Here is a 19,876-nt window from a genome sequence, read left to right on the forward strand (position 1 = left end):
ATATCACAATTTAATGTCTGCACAAGGGTTAGCATTTACTCTCTACCAAAAGTTTGATGCCCAAGCTGAAGGTGAGAGCATGATCAAAAGTTGGTAATGAGTGCATAGCCAAGGGCAGGCATTAAATTGTGATATTGTCCAGCCACTAAAACAGGCATTACATTGTGATATTGTCCAACCACTAAAACAGGCATTAAAGTGTGATATTGTCCAACCACTGAAAGGCATTAAATTGTGATATTGTCCAACCACTAAAATGCCATCAACTGTGATAGAAGATTTCTGAAGGTATGCACAGACATTTATAGTTAGTTTTAATTGTAATTACATTTAAAACACTACAAAAACTTATAAACTCAGCTTGTGCCACTGTGATTTCAAGAAATTTGATAAATTAATTCATGATATTTTAAAAATTCATGTTGGATGGAGAGGTTTTGTAGTCACTAATTGTTGCCTGCGATATCTAGATATGCATCTCTTAATTTCATCAAATCATCCTTAGTGGTGTAAACATTCACAGAAATACGGCACCACATCCGACCCTGAACTTCAACAGGAGCAGTGTTAACATGATGTTTGTCATACACTTCTCGTAACAACTGTGGTGACCACTGGCTGATGATGTCGCTTTTCTTGTGTACCAATGGTAATGCAACCAGTCCCATATTAGGAGCCCTCATATCAGCTGGTATTGATAGTATTTCCGTACCCCATGCTTCAGACAACATAGCCATACCCCACTCTAATAGTGGACGTGTATATTTCTGTATCCTCTCCTGAAACGAAGAAAAAAACACCATATGAAAGATTAGAACATACAAATATTAGTCCATGCAAAGTTAAATGCATTTGGACAAAAAATATGGGAATTATAGCCCGGTCTTTCTACTTCATGACAATGTACATGTGTCTATGTCATTCAATCTTTCTGTAGTGCTGGAAGTTAAAACATTCAAAGTTGCCATATTATCCTTTCCAATTTTCCAAAACGTTTCCTTTTACACTGATGTGGATCACAGTATGATTACATTAGTCCAGGATATTTTTCTACCTTCAGCCGGAAAATATTTGCACAAGGCCGTAATGAATAAAATTGGGAATAACATATGATGGAAACAGGATCCATACCATTCCTCCTATGTCATTGTAAAATTGAATTGCTGCTGGTGTCGTCAGGAAAGTGGACTCATCTCTTGTTCCCTGTCCATAGAACTGTTGATGCAGACTTTTCTTAAAGTTATGTGAAGTCAGAAGTGGTTTGATAGTTGCATGATGTTTGGGATGAATCCATAGAAATGCACAGCCTCTTGGTGTGTATACCCACTTGTGAAAATTCCCTGGAGTGAAGACAGAAATATGTTATGTTTATAGCTACTAGTATATAAACACAATACTGTACTCATGAGTAGTTATGGTTGTCATGGTTACATCAATGTGCATCTACTGATGACTAGTGGTACATTATACAAATGGTGAAACATCCATTTCGGTATCAAATCAAAGTTATTTTTGAGTTTGATCCCAATGTTGATTTGTGTCCATCCATCCATCCATCCATCCATATATCCATCCATCCATCCGTCCATCCGTCCATCCATCCATACATCCATCCATCCATCCATCCATATACCCACCCACCTACCCACCCAACCAACCAACCACCCCCACATGCCTCCATTACTCATTACTTTCTACTTGCCTGTATAATAGTCAGCATTGAGTTCCTCCAGGTTCAAGTGTACATGACCCGGTGCGTGTGCTCCATCAATAATAACCTGAACACCATACTGATGACATAACTGGATGAGTTCTTTAACTGGTAACACCATAGCTGTGGAGCTAGTAATGTGATCAATTATGGCAACCTTGATGGAAGAGTCGGATGATAATGTCTCTCTGTAATACTGAATGATGTCATCTTTACTGTGGATTGGAAACTTGATGTCCATGTACACAACTTTGATGTCTATAAAAAAAATGGGTGAACATGCGAGTGAGTGAGTGAGTGGATGGGTGGGTGGGTGGGCGAGTGAGTGAGTGAGTGAGTGAGTGAGTGAGTGAGTGAGTGAGTGAGTGAGTGAGCGAGCGAGGGAGTAAATGAGTGAGTGAGTGAATGAGTGAGTGAGTGAGTGAGTGAGGGAGGGAGTGAATGAGTGAGTGAATGAGTGAGTGAGTGAGTGAGTGTGAGTGAGTGAGTGAGCGAGCGAGGGAGTGAATGAGTGAGTGAGTGAGTGAGTGAGTGAGTGAGTGAGTGAGTGAGTGAGTGAGTGAGTGAGTGAGTGAGTGAGTGAGTGAGTGAGTGAGCGCATATCAAGTGTGACAACGCAATGTACCAACTGTGACGGAGCAATCATGGCATGTAATTACAAACCATAATACATACCACCATCATCTATTTCTCGGACATCTTGTGCAGTCTTCACCATTGCAGGGTATGTCAAATTACCTACAAGTACTGTATCATCTTTATCCAGGGATAGCGACTTCATTACCGCATTTATTCCTTTGATGCAAACAAACAATCAAACAAACAAACAACACATTGTTAACAAATACAAACACAATAATCAGTTCACGGAATATAAAACTAAAAACTGTGAAGACATTTATTTCTATGATGGGACTGTTTCGCTAAATACAAAGCAAAATGTTTTTTTTTTCTGTTTAATGTAGAGTAACCATAACTGGTGTGTACTATTAATGTAAATGAACTTGTGGCACCTACATCACTATATTTGTTGATGGATCTCAGCACGGCTAGAACTGATTAATGTTAGCAGAGCACATGTGTTTTGTAAAGCTTGTTGATCAGATGTAGTAACCCTATGTGTAATTTGCATAATTAATTATTTTACGTTATAGGCTATATATCTCAAGAATGCACACTTCAAATTCCATATGATTTGTTCCATATATCAACCATAACAAAACACATATTACATAAAACTTGTTGACATAACTATTACTTTAATGTAAGATTTGCATTATGAATAGCTGTCGATAATTTGGCATTATCTTAAGTTTGCAAGCATCAAATTTCATATAGTTTAGTATGAATGATAGATGTAGCTCAGATGTTTGCATTACAACAACTAATGTAATATACATGGCCAGTCATTGTCACAAGTACTGATTGGTGCACTGTCTGCAGAAATAAAGTAGATTTGACACGTCCTAAATTACTATTCTGCTAAATCTTTCACGTGCCAAAATAAATACATTCACAGTATTCAGTTTTTACTACATTTTAATATGTAACAGAAATACACAAAGTTAGAAAAAATGTACTTCATTTCGTTCAGTATTTGGATAGAGTAATTTCAAGTTACAGTGCCTTGTAATATGAAATCTTTGGTTTTTATTGCTCTATCCAAAACTGTTCTCTGTTTATTTTACGTGTACGGTATATTATGTGTTTTCATACTATGTTTCTTTCCCACAAAATGTGAACTTCTTTATGTGCACACTATTTTTGAAGATCGCAAATTTATATAAAACAAAAAACTTTATTTGAGTTGTTGGTGTCATACAGCATGATAATTCTGGCAACAGAACCTAAATTTACCTAAAGTCAGCCATTTTGTGCCCTCAGCGACTCTGTTATGGCTTTAAGTAAGCCTGATTTACCTGTAGTAGCATTCACAACAAACCTAAAGTCAGCCATTTCATGCCCAGGACAACTCTGTTAACCATCATTACCTGTAGTAGCATTCACAACAAATACCAAGTTGTCTGGTTTTGCACCAACAAACTCTGAGACAGCTTCACGAGCTTCTTCATAATATTTTGATTTCTTGAAATTCTCAAAGATATCAGGACTGTTTTCGTATTCAACAAGAAATCTGTACAAAAAAGAGAACAATTCTTTCAATTAAATTAGTAAATTAGTATTCCCCAGCATGCACTACTCTAGTAACAGACTCGGTTTCCCCAGACTCTTGCTTGGGGAAGTCTCTTTGGTAGAGCCCCCAGTGGTGAAAGTCTGGGTAACCAAGACTAATTACATGTAAGCTTTATTCTGCAACCCAAAAAGTACAGATCCAGGGTCTTATTATAACAGGACTAGGTTATCATGTGACGACAAAAGGTCAAGAGGTCAAATTTTAAATCTATGATTTACCTGTTTCTGACATCAAATATTCTCCTTGGCACACTGCCAAAGGATCCATGGTTACACGGTGTGACATCATCATAGAACATAAATTCTTGCTCTCGCATTTCTTTCCCAAACGCTACTTGACATAACGGAATTTTTCTCTTCTTTCCTCTCACATATAAAAAGATCACAAGACTTACACCAACAGTGGAGGCAGTTGCCAAGGTTACAAGATGAGTGGATATCATAGTTCAGTTAATAAGGAAGCTTCTGGAATTGAAATAAAACAAAAGATACAAATAATTATAAACATACAGGTATTTGGAGCAAAAAACTTTGAATGGTAATTAAAAACTAAAATATACATGATATAGAGAGGAGAGATAAGAGACTACAGGTTTATATGTTTGACATCTTGACATACCTATAAAGATGGCTCCCCAAATTTATAATCAGATTGGGATTAAGATTACAGTGTGACAGACAGTTGTTTAGTTAGCAGGGTTATAGAAAATACTGGTCTAGAGGAATGGTTCTATGTTGTCCTTATGGCTTAACTGATATTAGATAACACTATGCTAAAACATAAGTATCAAACCCTGGCCTTTAAAATATGTATGAAGTTGTGTTTAATTTAATTAAAGTGGCCATATGGATGAGGATTGGGTATTTCTTTTAGATTTTTAATTTACAAAACAATTTTATCATGGTATCCTGCTTGAAAAATCAATTGAAACAACATCAAGTAAGTCTGTGTTTGTAACTCAATAATGTGCAAAAAGCTAAAAAAAAAAAAAAAAAAACATTTTACACATTTATCTGTGTTTTGCAATGTATTGAGTTACAAACAAGGACTTTGCATATGTTGTTTCACATTGATTTTTCAAGTAGGACGCCATGATAAAATTGTTTTATAAATGAAAAATCCAAAATAAATACCCAGTCCTCAACCATATGGCCACTTTAAAACACTTGACCTATTTTTAGGTTGTATTTAAATGATGTTGACATTTTATCTAAATCCTACATGTTCATTTTCATTGTTAGTTATAATCAATAATGGAAAGTATGGTACAATGTCACATGTCAGATTTATATAGTTATACACATAGCTCTGGAAATATGCGATCCGTTCACTCCGACCTGTCGTTTAGCTCTGGAAAGATGGGTTCCATTCAGTCAGGAGCGCATATATCCATACCTATACACACGCGTCAGACCTTTGATTTCAGAGTATTTACATACGCATACTAGAGCAGACATACGGCGTACTTTGATTAATGGGGCACAGCTGAACTGGGTCTGTGGCTCTGATATAGCCATCACAAGTGACACGTGACGTGACGGAGTCTGCCATCATTCCGTACCTAAAATACTTTAAAAGGCAAATTGAAATAATAACGGATTTGGCTCTTACTATTTTACAAAAAAGAATAGAATAAATAAATTTATAAATACTCAAAACTATTCTGCGTGGACACGCTAGAAAACAGTTTGCAGTTTATGCTCGACGGTCCCTTTTTACAAAGTTTATCGATTTAATGTACATTCACACACAAAACAGTTAGCCAATCTACCGGGGACCGACGCGATGTAAGTGACTCGATTCTTCCATGGATCATGGAAGTATCACTCCATCCTGTGGGTGATAGTATCAGCATCACTTACATGGTTCTTTCATGTGGCCCATGTGTACCTTTACTTCACAAAATAGCCCATTTTTGAAAGAAACTAAAGTTTGCTGTAACTCACCACAGGAGCCGGCGATGTTCCCAAGCTCACCACTAGAGGGCGACCCGAAGGGTCGTCTTGCGAATGCGGAGCACGAGTGCAAGTGAAAGAAGCCACACAGAATTTATATTTAATTGAGAAATATACAAAAGATAAACAAACATTGAAAATTAAACTAGGGTGTAAACATGTTGGGATTCGAAAGAAATTTTAAAAGTGTAGGATTTTCCGTTTATATTTCTATGAATTTTTAATCTAAATTATCAATAAGCTTAATCTCCTCAAAAGTTCATGTTCCTTATTATAAATCTTCTGGAATATGATTTGCCTCGGCCATGGATACGTTTTATTAAATATTTTATTGAATACATAAAGACTTAATGTAACCAATGTAATGACAAGAACCATGTGGAGTAGTGGTTAAAGTGGTGGACTTCCAAACCTAATCTTATATAACTGTTTCATGTTTGATTCCCATTATAATTGGCGAAATTTTTTTTACGTACTGAGGGCCATCGATCATAAATAGATAAATGCTTAATGTAACCTAGGTAATACGGGTGGACCCAAATAGAGTAGTGGGTACAAGTTGTGATTCCAAGCTTAAGCCCAAGCCTGTTATGGAGAGAACATTCTATCAGAAAATACGATATACATTTCTTGGCACTAGTTTGTTGTATATTGTGAAATGGGTGTTGAAATAGCTATAGGAGTGTGGAGAGCAAGAATTTGGACGTTTTCTGCTCCGTCTGGCTACCACGGAAGACATCGACGTGTCGACATAAAGACAATAGCGTCCATCCACATACCCGCCTGTTGAAATCCCCTTTTAATAAGGTGTCTCTTCGACTAGTGGTATGTATAATGCTAACAGTGCTCTTTAATGTTGTATTTAATACGGCGATCCTACCTGTTGAATGGACCATATCGAGACTCATTGTTTTGTTCAAAGGGTGAACGAATGCAATGTGGAAATTATCGTGGTATAAGTGTAATGGATTCACTAGCTAAAGTTAATGTGTGATTTTATATCGACGATTAGAAAAGTGGTTTACACCGGATCGTGAACAAGCTGGAGCACAGAGAGTGGTCGCGGGTGTATGGAGCATGGCATTGAAACTATTGATAGACTATGCAAAATCTAAACGAACTAAAATCTTTATCACATTCGTGGATTTTTCTAAGGCCTGTGATAAAGTCCCCCGGGCATCACTAATTCAACTTTTACGTGTCATGGGATGTGGCAGTCTTATGGTCACGGCTATTGCCACTCTGTATGCAGATACAAGATTCATTTTAGGTCTAGCAACCATCGTTGCATGTATTGGGGTACGGCAAGGCTCGCCTACGAGTTGCTTTCTATTTACATTTATATATGTAAATGACATAATTCGTGATTTGAAGGCCAAGTGATGAGTACCTACATAATGTATATACAGACCGTTTATCTACATTATCAGAACATCAACGAATTGACTTCACGCGACTTCGTACCTCTTCGCATAATCTTGCCATTGAGACCGGCCGATGGACTCGACCAATTACACCACGTGAAGCACGTATTTGTAGTTGTGGCGAGGTACAAAGTGAGGCTCATGTAATACTAAATTGTCCACAATCAGATCATATAAGACAAGCCAACCCAGGTGTCAGCTTTCTTTCATTAAAAGACTTTTTCTGTAAAACGGATATTGTTACCATGGTCAAAATCTCATCAAACATTCTTAAAATCTACGACCAAAGATAATCTCAAACTGCTTATTATAACTTGTCCCCCATCTATATATGAAAATGTCCATACACACTGTCGTAAATCCGAAGTGTTTAAATTTTCTGTGTTTTTGACTCCAGGTCTGAACTGTTACATGTAATATAATTATGTGCCATCTGCCTTTGGTTGACCCTCTGTACTTATCGACTTTTTTAGTGTGTTAAACTTATGTTAGCGGTACCATTACCTTGGGTTTTGTGTATCTACTAAAAAGTACAGTGAATAAAATAACTAACTATAACGAGTCGAGTCTGTCTTCTCATTTTTGTGTGTGGAGACATTGAACTAAACCCAGGTCCTCCAAAATCTGCTACAGCATCTGCAAAATAGCCCATCTCTCGTTCATAAACCATTACTTATTAACCCAACAGCATAACAGGGGACGTTTAATACGTTCAAAAAAACACTTTACAACCTTACTGTATGGAAACAAAAGTTTCGTGTCGGTGAACTACAGGTGGCGGTAAAATGAATAATTATACCATCTTAATATTTAACTAATAAACTGTACTAAAGATTGACCTCGCGTTTGTTCACGATAAACGGTTAGCTAAAATATGTGTCTGATGAACGAATCAGTGTCCATTTTGACAAGACAAGATCAAGAATAATCGCTTATTTGTTGTTACGATATTGCTGATAGAATATGGAAGCAGTAGTTTGAGATCAAGGTATGTAGAAGCACACGTATACCCATAGACAGTCTAGTCTCCATTGGCTATGCTGTGACCACGGGCACTTGTTCCCGAGATATGTATCAGAATGTTTCTATTAGAATACAATAAAATGTCTATAACATCGATAATATTAGTCTCTATTTCGCAGTGGGTGGACTTGCGCGATCACAGACACAAGTGTAATTTTACCCCTTTCAAATACAGTTGGCTAAGTACGTCAATATTATCGACATTTTATTGTATTCTGATAGAAACATTCTCAATCGTATCTTGGGTAACAAGTGCCTGTGTCTGTGACCTAGTAGAAAAAAACCCACCACTTGTGAATGTTGTAACGATCAGGGTTTTGTCACCAGAAATATCATCCCCACGCCGAGGTAGTACATTAATAAAACATGGGGTTCACAGAATTCAGTGAACTAGCAAAAATTGTCTTTACTCAATGATATAAAAGTATATTTTTACATGTTGTGAGAAATGCCCGTGTGTAAACAATAGTCGTAGTGGAAGGTACAAGCGGGTCCCAAGGCTGTAAGGTACGCCATGACGGGGCGCCCTCACACATCGGTCAATCACACTGGTGAGGGAGGAGCGACATGACCTATCTGATATTATCTTACAGTTTAGGGTACCCCTTACAAAGAGATATTGGAATGTTCGATTTCTTGCACTCCATTTTATGGCATCGACACAAATACAAATATGCATTTATTTTGCAATTTTTGTCCTTAGTACAAATGATAACTGTATGCTTTGACATAATAATTAATACATTTGTTAAATACTGTTATTGACATGTTGGTTGGTTTATTTGACTTTCAGCAGAGGCAAAGTTTGTATGAGCAAAAATGTAGCTTTGACATCACTAGTTTTGAAGTGACAGACAAGAAAATACCATAGCATGAGTCCGAGTCGTGGAAGTGGAAGGGTTGCTGTGGGAGTTGTTGTTGCTGCACTTCTGATAGTGGTGTTTATCATCAACACTTGGTCATCTCCTATAAAGACGTCAAAGAACGAACACCAACCTCCATTGTCTCCATGGAAACAGTTACCATATGATGAAACTTTTACGGATGAAGTTGCCAAGTATCGTAACAGAATGATGACACAGGGCACAGATTGTTCATGCATGACCATCCAAACGAGTGGTGTTTTCTTTGGCCCATTAGACAAACTATCAAAGCCGAGACGTGACAAAGAGATGAAGCAATGGAAATATAATGATAACATAGTCGAAGAACCAATCGTTTTCTGTCGCTCATATTCACCTATCAGCTACGTTGGTGGTGGTTTAGACATGGAGCCACTTCAAATGGTCTGTGTCGTTGGTATAACACTACATACAAGTCTGGACGAAATACAAAAACATGAAAAGACAAAACACGAAATCACAATTACTTCCACTAAAAAATTCGGTGTTATAATTTTACAGAGACTCTCTAATTTCATGAATGTGAATACTAGTATCTATGGAAACGGAACAAACTCAGTTCTAATAAAAAGCACAACTGATGTAGACGTTATCAACTCTCTCCTAAAAACGATAATTTACAGAAACACGTACTATGATATTGACATCCGGGACATTTTAGAAGTGAAATATTTTCAATACAATGTTAATGTTCATATCCATATCAAACGACAGCGTCGTCCAAAGATCAACAATGTGAGTAAAATGGATGACATCAACAAAAAAGTTACCATAGTAACAAAAACCTTTGAACGTTATTATTGTTTAAAGAGATTGATTGATAGTGTTGGAGAATTTTATCCAGGGATGACAATTCTTGTAGCCGACGACTCTGAAAATGTGGAAAAAATTGACGCCCCCAACGTCAAGCAGTATTTGATGCCGTTTGCTGAGGGATGGTTTCCAGGGCGAAATTTACTTATGAGTCAAGTTAGAACAAAATATTTTGTTTGGGTTGACGATGATTATATTTTCACAGAAAACACAAAACTTGAGAATTTCTTGGAAAAACTGGAAGATCCAGAAGTTCATCTTGATATTGTTGGAGCTTTTTTCCAATCTGAAGATGGTTACAAGCACATTCAAAACAGATTCTACAAAACAGTATATTTAGATCCTGGGAATGAGGATGGAGACTGCTTGCGCAGAACAGGCGAATATTATCGTGTTTTGGAAAAATACCCACAATGCATGGTTGTTGACATGGTAACAAATTTTTTCATGGCTAAGACTGAACCAATTAAAGCTGTTGGGTTTGACCCATTCTTCCAAAGAATTGGACACATGGAGTTCTTCTTAGATGGCTTAGGTTTACTCACAGTGGCAACCTGTAAAGATGTATTTATTATTCATAAACGAGACAATGCTAATAACCAGAAATATGTATCATACAGAAACAGAAAAAATGATGAGAGTGACAAAGAAAGAAACATACAGCGTACACTGTTTAAAAACAACTTGCAGTGTTTCAGAATTTGATAGTGTTCAGATCATCTGTCTTAAAATATTTGTTCAGATATTTGTACAGTGCAGTGCTCAAAGAAGGAATCAAACCATTCAAAACTGTCATTACTTTTTTTAAATAAAGATTTTGCAGGTATGTGTAATTTATTTGTCTTCATTCAGCTGGAAAATACTGACATAAAGGTCATCATACAGATTACTGAGACAAGGTTTTATGTAATAATACGAAATTAGTATTTTCATTGATGGAACAAAGAAAAATACTGAAGAATACATCAATATCATAATACATGTACTAACGTTGCCTGACAACTGCACACAGTGATCTGATTTTCATGTGAATGCAAGTGTTTGTGAAAACTGGGAGATGAAGATGCAGAGGTATCATGTACACTGCCAAGTCATCACCACAAAGGGATGTGTGGTATTAGTAAGAAATAAAACTCTGTGAAACGTGCCATGTATTTCCTTGACATTTGAAATACCATTCTGGAGAGTCACTTGAGACATCCCCCTTCATTCTAAATTCTTCTCTAAACTTCCAAAAAAGGGTTCTTCTCTACACTTCACAATAAAGTTCTTCTTTAAACTCCAAATAAACATTTCCCTTTATAAAACTCCATAAAATGCTTATCACTAAACTTCACAACTAAAAACCCTAAACTGTCCAACTTTCCAATTCCTTTCTATGTGACAGTCTGCTGTTTCTTGATCGAAAACGAAGACTTATTTTCTACACACTCATCTGTTTGGCTATGAAATATCAATGTCAGTGAGAATAGACTTTGAATTCTGTTGACACAATAAACAAGCACACATTTTAAAACCTAACTATGTTACATGACGTACAGAATTTTAAAAAGTAATGTCTAATTCCTGAGTTAAGTAGGAGATAAATATATCACATAAAATGAATGTATTGAGGTGTGCCAACATGACAGTAGAAACCAAACTTTCAGTTTACTAAACTAAACACAAAGTAAAAGTACATGTATTGGTGCTTCATGTTGACATGAGCTATTGAATGAACACTGGTTTCATTAAACTCACAGTAGAGTGGTAATTTTGATGACTTCCATGACCATACAGTGTACATTTTATGGAGACTTCCACTATTCACTGTCACAGGGTGATTATATCTAAACAGACATACTGTTACCTCTCATTTGACAATATATAATCTACAACATCAATTATAATTTTAGTTTTGTGTCTAGTTCTGTCAGCTGAAGGCTTGGTTCCCACAGTAGTAAGTGGTCAAAAATACAAATCTGGATTGTGCTAGGGAGTCTAACTCCCTTACTCCCTAGTTTCAATAAAATATATGCATCTACTGTACATTCAGTTTAACACAATTGTTTTCTTCCAACTCAGATTTCCAAGATTATTGACAGCTAAATTATCAAGAACACGTATCACAATTGAAACATTTCATCAGTTACAGATTATATTTGGTACAGTTCCACCTTACAATAACAGACCAAATATTTCACAGGCAATCCTTCAACAAGATCAGTTTTGTTACAATCATGAACGCACAGAAACAACATGTTATAATGTCCGAAGTCTGCACTGTGTGACAAATGTCAGTATTTGCAAGGTCTGACAAATTTGATATTGTCATCACCAGAAGGCAACATACCATAGAAATGTTAATGGTCAATGACTATGCTTGCTGACTTGGTACAACTCGAGTGATCTTCTACTTGAGAAATCAATATTTGTAAACAAACTCTCTTGAAACGTTATATAAACATTGTTTGCTTCATTTGTGGAATTCGTTGTTTCATTTGTGGAATTCGTTGTTTCCTCAGAGAATCTGAATGAATAAAATTTTAGTATCTCCGAAGGGCTTTTTTAAATCTCTCATAATGGAAGTCATCGGTTGCTTTTTCTTCCTTTCTTAGTCTTTTCTTTGGTGGGGATGGTGGTCCTAAAATAAAACAAACCACAACAATAAGATCCCAGCTGATTCTATCAAGATTGCTTCACATGTTTCTTCTAAGAATATAACTAGCCCAATGTAGCACATCCCTGGTGATACTAACGAGACAGTGACAAAAATTTGGCATTTGCTTTCAAGAATTGATTTGACTCTGTGAGTAGAATATTTCATTACTATGTATGAACCTAGAGTCTATGAACATTCATTCTTACATACGATAAAGAGTTTTATCAAATGTACCTACACAAATGACAAAACCTCTCATTGAGTATTAAAGTGACCTGTATATGGTCCTGTGAACACTGTATAGTATAGTATAGTATTGTATGCACATTTCATTGCAAATGAATCCAGAAATTTGAATCTAAAAGCAAGTGGGTACCACAGAAAGTCATTCCACCCTCTCTGCCATCTCATGCTATAATTGTAACAGCCCAATGAACAAGTCCAGTGAACACTGTTTAGTATAGTATAGTATTTTATGTACATTTCATTGGGGAGAAAATGAGTAAAGAAAATTAAATCATCAGAGCATAGAAATTGGAAACACAGATTTGACAGTTTTCTATTTCAAAATCATCTGAATATAAATGTACAAAATTTGAACAAAAGTACTTACTTGGTCTTTCTGCATCACCCACTACAACAGGTCTTGGTTTAGGTGGTTCTTCTCTTTTCACCCTTGGTAAGTGTGTTTCTTCTTGTAAATCTACAAAAAAATACATTCTTTTTACTATTTATCACATTTCTATTGATATGGGAGTAGACATTTCAACAGAGTATCTATATGTTATTTATTTATTTATTGATTGATTGATTGATTCTTTCTTTCTTTCATTCATTCATCCATCCATCCATCCATTCATCCATCCATCCATCCATCCATTCATTCATTCATTCATTCATTCATTCATTCATTCATGTGTTTGTTCATTTGTTAGTTCGTTTGTTCATTCATTCATTCATTGTCAATTTCAAAGTAAGAGTATACATAACAATGGAAACAAATGTTAATAGTTTACATAAAACAGAATTGCCAATTCTGGAGTCAAAAAATATCTTTTTGCAAGTTGAGTTTGTCTTTTCCTCAAAGAAAGTATATATGCAGAGTCAACAACAGGGATGAAAATGAATTGGAGGTAACCAATCAAAATAGACAAAAAGACAGCACAACAAAATGATATCATTAGAATCGGAATGATAAATTTCTATTACAATTCAAACATGGCAAAAGAAGTATTGTATGTGTTTTCATTTGAGACATTTCGTATCTGTTCAATGTTGATAGACTGGTCCAAAAATTAGCACCTGAAAATAAGATATTGTTTGTGACATATGTTTTCCTTGTTAGTACACATATTACAACCAAAAACACTGTTTCCTTCCTCTGGAATCACACCTTGTACAGATAGTGGACTTTTATGACAAACATGGCTGCCATTTCGACACGTTTGTTTATCTTTGCAAAGTAAGTTTGTTCATAGGCCAACCATAGTATTACTACATTAAGGTTGACAGTTGCATGTATTAGCTAGAGATTGGCAAAAACTGTTTTATAAATTTACATATTTTTGTGAATCTTACATCTGGCATTCTGTTCAAAGTTGACAACGATGTTACCTGGAGATTGATTAAAAACTTTTAAAATATAAATTTACATATTTTTGTGAATCTTACTGGCATTCTGTTCAAAGTTGACGATGTTAGCTTTTACAATATAAATTTACATATTTTGTGTTACTTACATCTGGCATTCTGTTCAAAGTTGACAACGATGTTAGCTTTTTACAATATAAATCTAGATATGTTGTGTTACTTACATCTGGCATGTTGTACATAGTTAACAGCCATGTTAGCCGGAGCAAAAGACATTTCACTTTTCTTCTTCATTCTTTCAGTTAGGAGTTTCTGTTTGGCGTCTTCAGTGGCTTCTATATTTTTAATTTTTGCACTATTGACAGCGAAAAGAAAAAGACTTTTGTAAGAATATGTAGCATCATATTATAGAATGTATGTGACATCTGTTCTACTTGTTAGCACCAAAATACGATACTCATTGTAAAAGCTATCTCTAATGTTAACCTTTCACCTACTATGAACTATGGCAACTAAATGACCCCCTAGGACCAGTAACACTGTATGGCAATATATGTATGACCCCTTAGGCCTAGTAATTTAAATCCTAGACAGCCATGTACTGTATGACTGCATATATTACCCCCTAAGCCCAGTAAATTTCACCCATATACCCAAAGACCATACGAGAATTCACTACATCTGGAAGGAAAAAAGGATTTTTCATATGATAGTTAAGTATGCCTCAGTATTAAATGGAATACTGTGAGTATCCTTTGTTTGAATATACAGATATAATTACATTTTGTACACCCCAAAACATATCCAGTCAGTTGGTGCTTCTTTACCTTTGTGTATCACTTCAGTATTTTTGTTACGGGTGGTAAGCAGATAAAATCTACCAGGGCTCCCGAGTAATTTTACCGGAGTTCTCAAAGAAAATTATGGTAGATTGTATGGGAAACTATGCAACTTTTACCCCTTTCCCCCCTTTCTATTACCAACTTAAGGTTCCCTAACCTTAGCAAAAAAACTTTACATGTAACAACCTAAACACAAACCATTTTGATACTTACTCGATACCAAGGTCTATTTCTGGTATACCAGACAACATCTGATTGGATAACATTTCTTCAGAGCCTTTGGTTGTTTCTGCTGATTTAACTCGAAGTCTGTCTGGCAATTCATACAAAAGATCTTCACCAGTTTTATGCCTATTAAACAATACAAGAATAAACAGTATAATGTCAACAAACCTATGAAACCATAGGATAGGACTCGTCTATAGTACTAGTGATTTTAAAGAGAGACTACCGTCTATGTTGACATCCAGGCTAGATAGGACAGTCTTCACAAAGCAAATACCCCATAAATTTAAATATTCTGTTATGAATGCTAACTTTATGTACCTTTGTCTTCAGTTGCACTCTCACATTTTTGTATCACGTCTCAAGAAAGTAACCAACACATTAACGTTATCTTGCGAAATGTTAAAATCAAACTCCTCCTTATTAATCACATGTTGTGTCTATGGTTGATAAGAAGGAGCTTACTTCTCAAATTTGACTTTAACCTTGAAGGTCAAGGGCAGATCAAATAGTTGGAATGGAAGCAGAGACTGGGTCAACTGTTGATGGAAATGATACATGTGCCTGATACTTTTGGCAACAGCGTTGGAAAATATCAATATATTATATATTTACAAAGTCTGGACAAAATTTAGCGATGCGAGTTATGCATATGTAATGTTGAGTCTCCTATTGGAAAACTTTGCAGTGGAAAACTTCAATGGTAATTTGTAATTAAATCATGGCATGTATTGCTGTGGTAAATCAGTAGACATGTAAATACACACATACTTGGTTTCTAGTTCTTTTTCTAAGGCCTGCCCTTTCTTCTTAGCCATTTGTTCTTCGATGTATTTCATCCTGAAACAGAGATCAACACAAGAGTTTAATTTGACACATAAATTTAATGTAAGTGAAGCTGTGTTTGTAATACAGGAGATAAATTGACAGGTAAGTAAATGAACATACCGTATACATACACATCATCAAATTTCTGCTGTGACAATAGACCCTACACTATAGAACCTGGTGGAGGGTCTATGATAGCATAAATGATTGTCTCCACATTTGCATATCATTAGCATACAGGTATGCAATAATATTTTCAATATTACTCTACGGTGTAAATACCATTAGTATGTGTGTACCCGGTGCACATAATCTCTGGTTACCGGGTACATATGTAATAATTGATAGTAGGACGGAAGAAGTGAAAGGTTAATTCACAAATACATGGGCTTCCTTAAATTACAAACTTTTTCTAGTGATCGAAAATATGCTTCCACAGCCATTTAGACTGTAGATGACAAGTCATGTACTTCAATAATTTCTTACTTACATGTCAGCGTCTTCATCTCTTCTGTTTGTCTCAGCAGCAAAGGTGCTTCCCATATCAACCACATCTCTATCCTGGTCTTCTTCTGACCTGCAGAAAACGTATATGTCAATCATTACAGTTAGTGAGAAATAAAAACTTATCAACCATGACTTCTATAATTAATCGGTTATGTGCCAAATCATGGCAACAAAAAGTTCAATTACTGTAGATTTTTGTTACATCATCTTCTGTTTACTTTCAATGGGTTCATTGTTGATATTTACAGTTGTTTGACTGAGTGATAGAAAGAGTTTATTCTGAACAAGAGAATGATCCCATCTAAACCATACACTTCACTGATAAGATAACACTAATGCAAGAACCTGGGATTGAACGTTTGGGCTTTAAAAGCCAACATCAGATAATGATTTCACTTTGGAGTTTGGGTATTAGAAAAAATATGGATAGAAAAATACTTGTCTGTCAAAGAAACTTAAAATGTTGGTCTCCAACAACATAGTGATTATATCTACCAAGAGGCTGCCCATTATCACTCCACTGATAAGAAAACATTAGTGTGAGAACCTGGGATTCAGACATGGGGGTTTAACTGTCGGCCATCTTGTTTTACAGTAAACATTCTACAATCCTTACCTGTCTCTATTTCTGTCTTTCACTTTCTTCATATCAATCAATCCTCCAGTTTTGAGTTTAAATGGATCATTCTGTAACCATAACACATAGTTTCAGAGTTACTATTTCATATAAATTGATAATGTAAACTCACAGATAGTTTTCAATATGCCTATTCTGTAAGTGAGAGATTTTTCTCACCATGGAGGTGTGTACTTATCACATACATCACTCTCCAGTTACAGGTAATATTTAATGCTATGTAAAGCTTTGAATGTTATTTTGACGTTTGATCTTTGACCTTTGAGTAATTTCCATATGTATTCTAATTTAGAGTACAGAAATTAATGAAAACAAGACAAAGGCAAATCAAGCAAAAACTTGATAAACAAAGAAAGGAGGGGTGTGCCTCTGTATCAATCAATCAATCAATCAATCAATCAATCAATCAATCAATCAATCAATCACATTAAACTAGTAACATTTGTGAAGTAAATAACTTAGTAATTTCTTACTGTTGTTAATTCTTCTGCCTTTGAAATCTTCTGCCCATAGGCTAATCCCAATGCACTGTAAAACAAAAGTGTTCATATTATGGCTAGCCTACTGTACTAAAAGTAGACTGAAACGTCAGCCGTTGGGGGCACTCTTCTCATCCCTTTCCACAAACGACTAAGGGGGAACTGTGTGATTGCTGTTCTGCAACAAAATGTTGTTGCCTCCAATCATATCACTCTTTTCAGTTTACTGACAGTTACATTCTGCATGTTCCCACCTACACTGAACATAGTGTGCCCTGATCAAAACTGATAAGACAGTCAGTGTGGTAGATAGCTGAGTGAATTCACCCAGCGCTCTCGTGTGGCTTGGGATAACCTATAGTATTGTGTCAGATGTATGTAACGAATCCTCACAAAAGAACAAACAACAGTAAATGTAACAGCCAAACAGAAATTGCGATGTGTACACTACATCAGATTGCTACTTACCTAACTCCAACTTGTCTTTTCCTAAATTTTTGTGCTTCTTTTGTTTCTAGTAAAACAGCTCTAGAATCAAACAAAACAAAAATATTATACACTGTGATAAAATTCACATTGACAGTCTTTGTGGTTCACCATACCTATTAATTCCCATCAACAGATTTATTTGTCATATTATGTTCACATAAAATATAGTATTTTACATAAGTTTGGTTCACATGGTGATATTATATTCTTGACAGTCAAAGTTGCCACACTATAAGTTGGGAAGAACATTGTCTGCATTATATGGGATTACACAGTCACTACTGTAACCATAGACAGTGGAGGTCTCCCCTCCACTGTCTATGCTGTAACTAAGTATTACCACAGACAAGTAAGAAATTTCTTACTTGTCTGTGGAATTACGTTGTATTATTATTGTAAAATGTAAACTCTCTATAAGTTCAACTGGAACTTTATTTGTGGCCTTCCAGTCAATGTATAACTCAAATGTCTTCTATTTTCAGCCAAGTATTAAGGTGACAAATTATACTGTTTGCCTGATAAGTGAAACAAATATGTCACAAAAATAAACGGGCTTTAGTCAAATTAGTGTAGTCCCAAACGTTTATTACTGTGGACATAAAAGTGTCTTGGGCAGTCAAATTTGTGTAGTCCCAAACAGTTATTAGTGTACTGTGAACATGTAAAAGTGTCTTAGGCAGTCCAATTTGTGTAAACCAATACAAAGTACATCATTACGTTGAGCTATTCTGTGACAGAAAACAACACAATAATCAATTTCTGGATCAAATTATTAGGATTTTATCATTCAATCATGCAACCAAATAAAATAAATAAATAAATCGATCGATCAATCAATTACATGCTCGCTTCACCCTGTGTTTTGGATCTACTATGGATCACAATATGGGTCTACCAAGTACCCTAGCTCGGAGTCCGTTAGTCCTGCTTGTAGATGGTGCATGGGTCTAGATTACTCAATCAATCAATCTTTATTGCATAAATGCCATAGCAAGCATGGTAAAGCACACAAAAATAACATACAGAAATAAAGTGAATACAATACAGTCATAACTGACATGACCCTCAACTAGAAGGAAGGGACGACTTATAACTCCGTATCATGTCAATATGGACTAGGATCCTAGGAGTCTGTGTTTTGTTACAATGTGTGTTGATTTGGTGTCAAACGATCGAAAAGATGTATTTTGTCCATTTTATATCTAAATGACGCAAACACAATGTTTTTACCTAACATCCTCTGTAGCAGCATCTTCCTCTTCGGAATCACTCGATTCTTGCCGGCGACGAAATTGTTTCCTTTTACTGAACGCCATGTTTGTGTTCATGAATCAACTTCCGGTAATAATCTTGACTTGTCGTTGTGGGCGCTACACTACTGCCCAGCCTCTTGCCGCTGAGGGCATACCCCCTGGTTAATTAAATTCGTTAGTGGTCCGAGGTATCAACCAACCGAGAATAGAAGAAACCACCAAACCTGGTACGGGCACAGACATGGACTGTGATAACACTGTACAAGCCTTATCGTAATCAAAATGTAGCGTTTATAATCGATTCTATGTATCTTTCTATAAAATTGACAAACGGATTGTATGTTAAGAAGAATCGATATTTGT

The 19,876-nt window shown here is 35.8% G+C and overlaps 3 protein-coding genes across 3 annotated transcripts; 1 reads left to right on the forward strand and 2 right to left on the reverse strand.

The window, feature by feature from the left end:
* Positions 1 to 361: 361 nt before the first annotated feature.
* On the reverse strand, positions 362 to 4,364 carry LOC144441466 (uncharacterized). Its single transcript, XM_078131043.1, has 6 exons — positions 4,124 to 4,364; positions 3,703 to 3,845; positions 2,387 to 2,506; positions 1,703 to 1,969; positions 1,132 to 1,340; positions 362 to 779 (listed from the first exon to the last, which is right to left on the reverse strand). The coding sequence occupies exons 1-6, from the start codon at positions 4,345 to 4,347 to the stop codon at positions 447 to 449; spliced, it is 1,296 nt and encodes a 431-aa protein (XP_077987169.1). The 5' UTR covers positions 4,348 to 4,364; the 3' UTR covers positions 362 to 446.
* A 4,815-nt stretch (positions 4,365 to 9,179) lies between these two features.
* Positions 9,180 to 10,727, forward strand: LOC144441268 (beta-1,4 N-acetylgalactosaminyltransferase 1-like). The gene has a single exon (XM_078130828.1). It carries the CDS (start codon positions 9,180 to 9,182, stop codon positions 10,725 to 10,727), a length of 1,548 nt encoding a protein of 515 aa, XP_077986954.1.
* Positions 10,450 to 19,584, reverse strand: LOC144440968 (splicing factor C9orf78-like). Its single transcript, XM_078130445.1, has 10 exons — positions 19,491 to 19,584; positions 18,240 to 18,299; positions 17,766 to 17,820; positions 17,272 to 17,342; positions 16,639 to 16,725; positions 16,092 to 16,160; positions 15,309 to 15,446; positions 14,478 to 14,608; positions 13,277 to 13,366; positions 10,450 to 12,645 (listed from the first exon to the last, which is right to left on the reverse strand). Exons 1-10 carry the CDS (start codon positions 19,574 to 19,576, stop codon positions 12,548 to 12,550), a joined length of 885 nt encoding a protein of 294 aa, XP_077986571.1. The 5' UTR covers positions 19,577 to 19,584; the 3' UTR covers positions 10,450 to 12,547.
* Positions 19,585 to 19,876: the final 292 nt, after the last annotated feature.

The sequence above is a fragment of the Glandiceps talaboti genome, chromosome 10 (genome assembly GCF_964340395.1).
Source record: "Glandiceps talaboti chromosome 10, keGlaTala1.1, whole genome shotgun sequence".
Lineage (NCBI taxonomy): Eukaryota > Metazoa > Hemichordata > Enteropneusta > Spengelidae > Glandiceps > Glandiceps talaboti.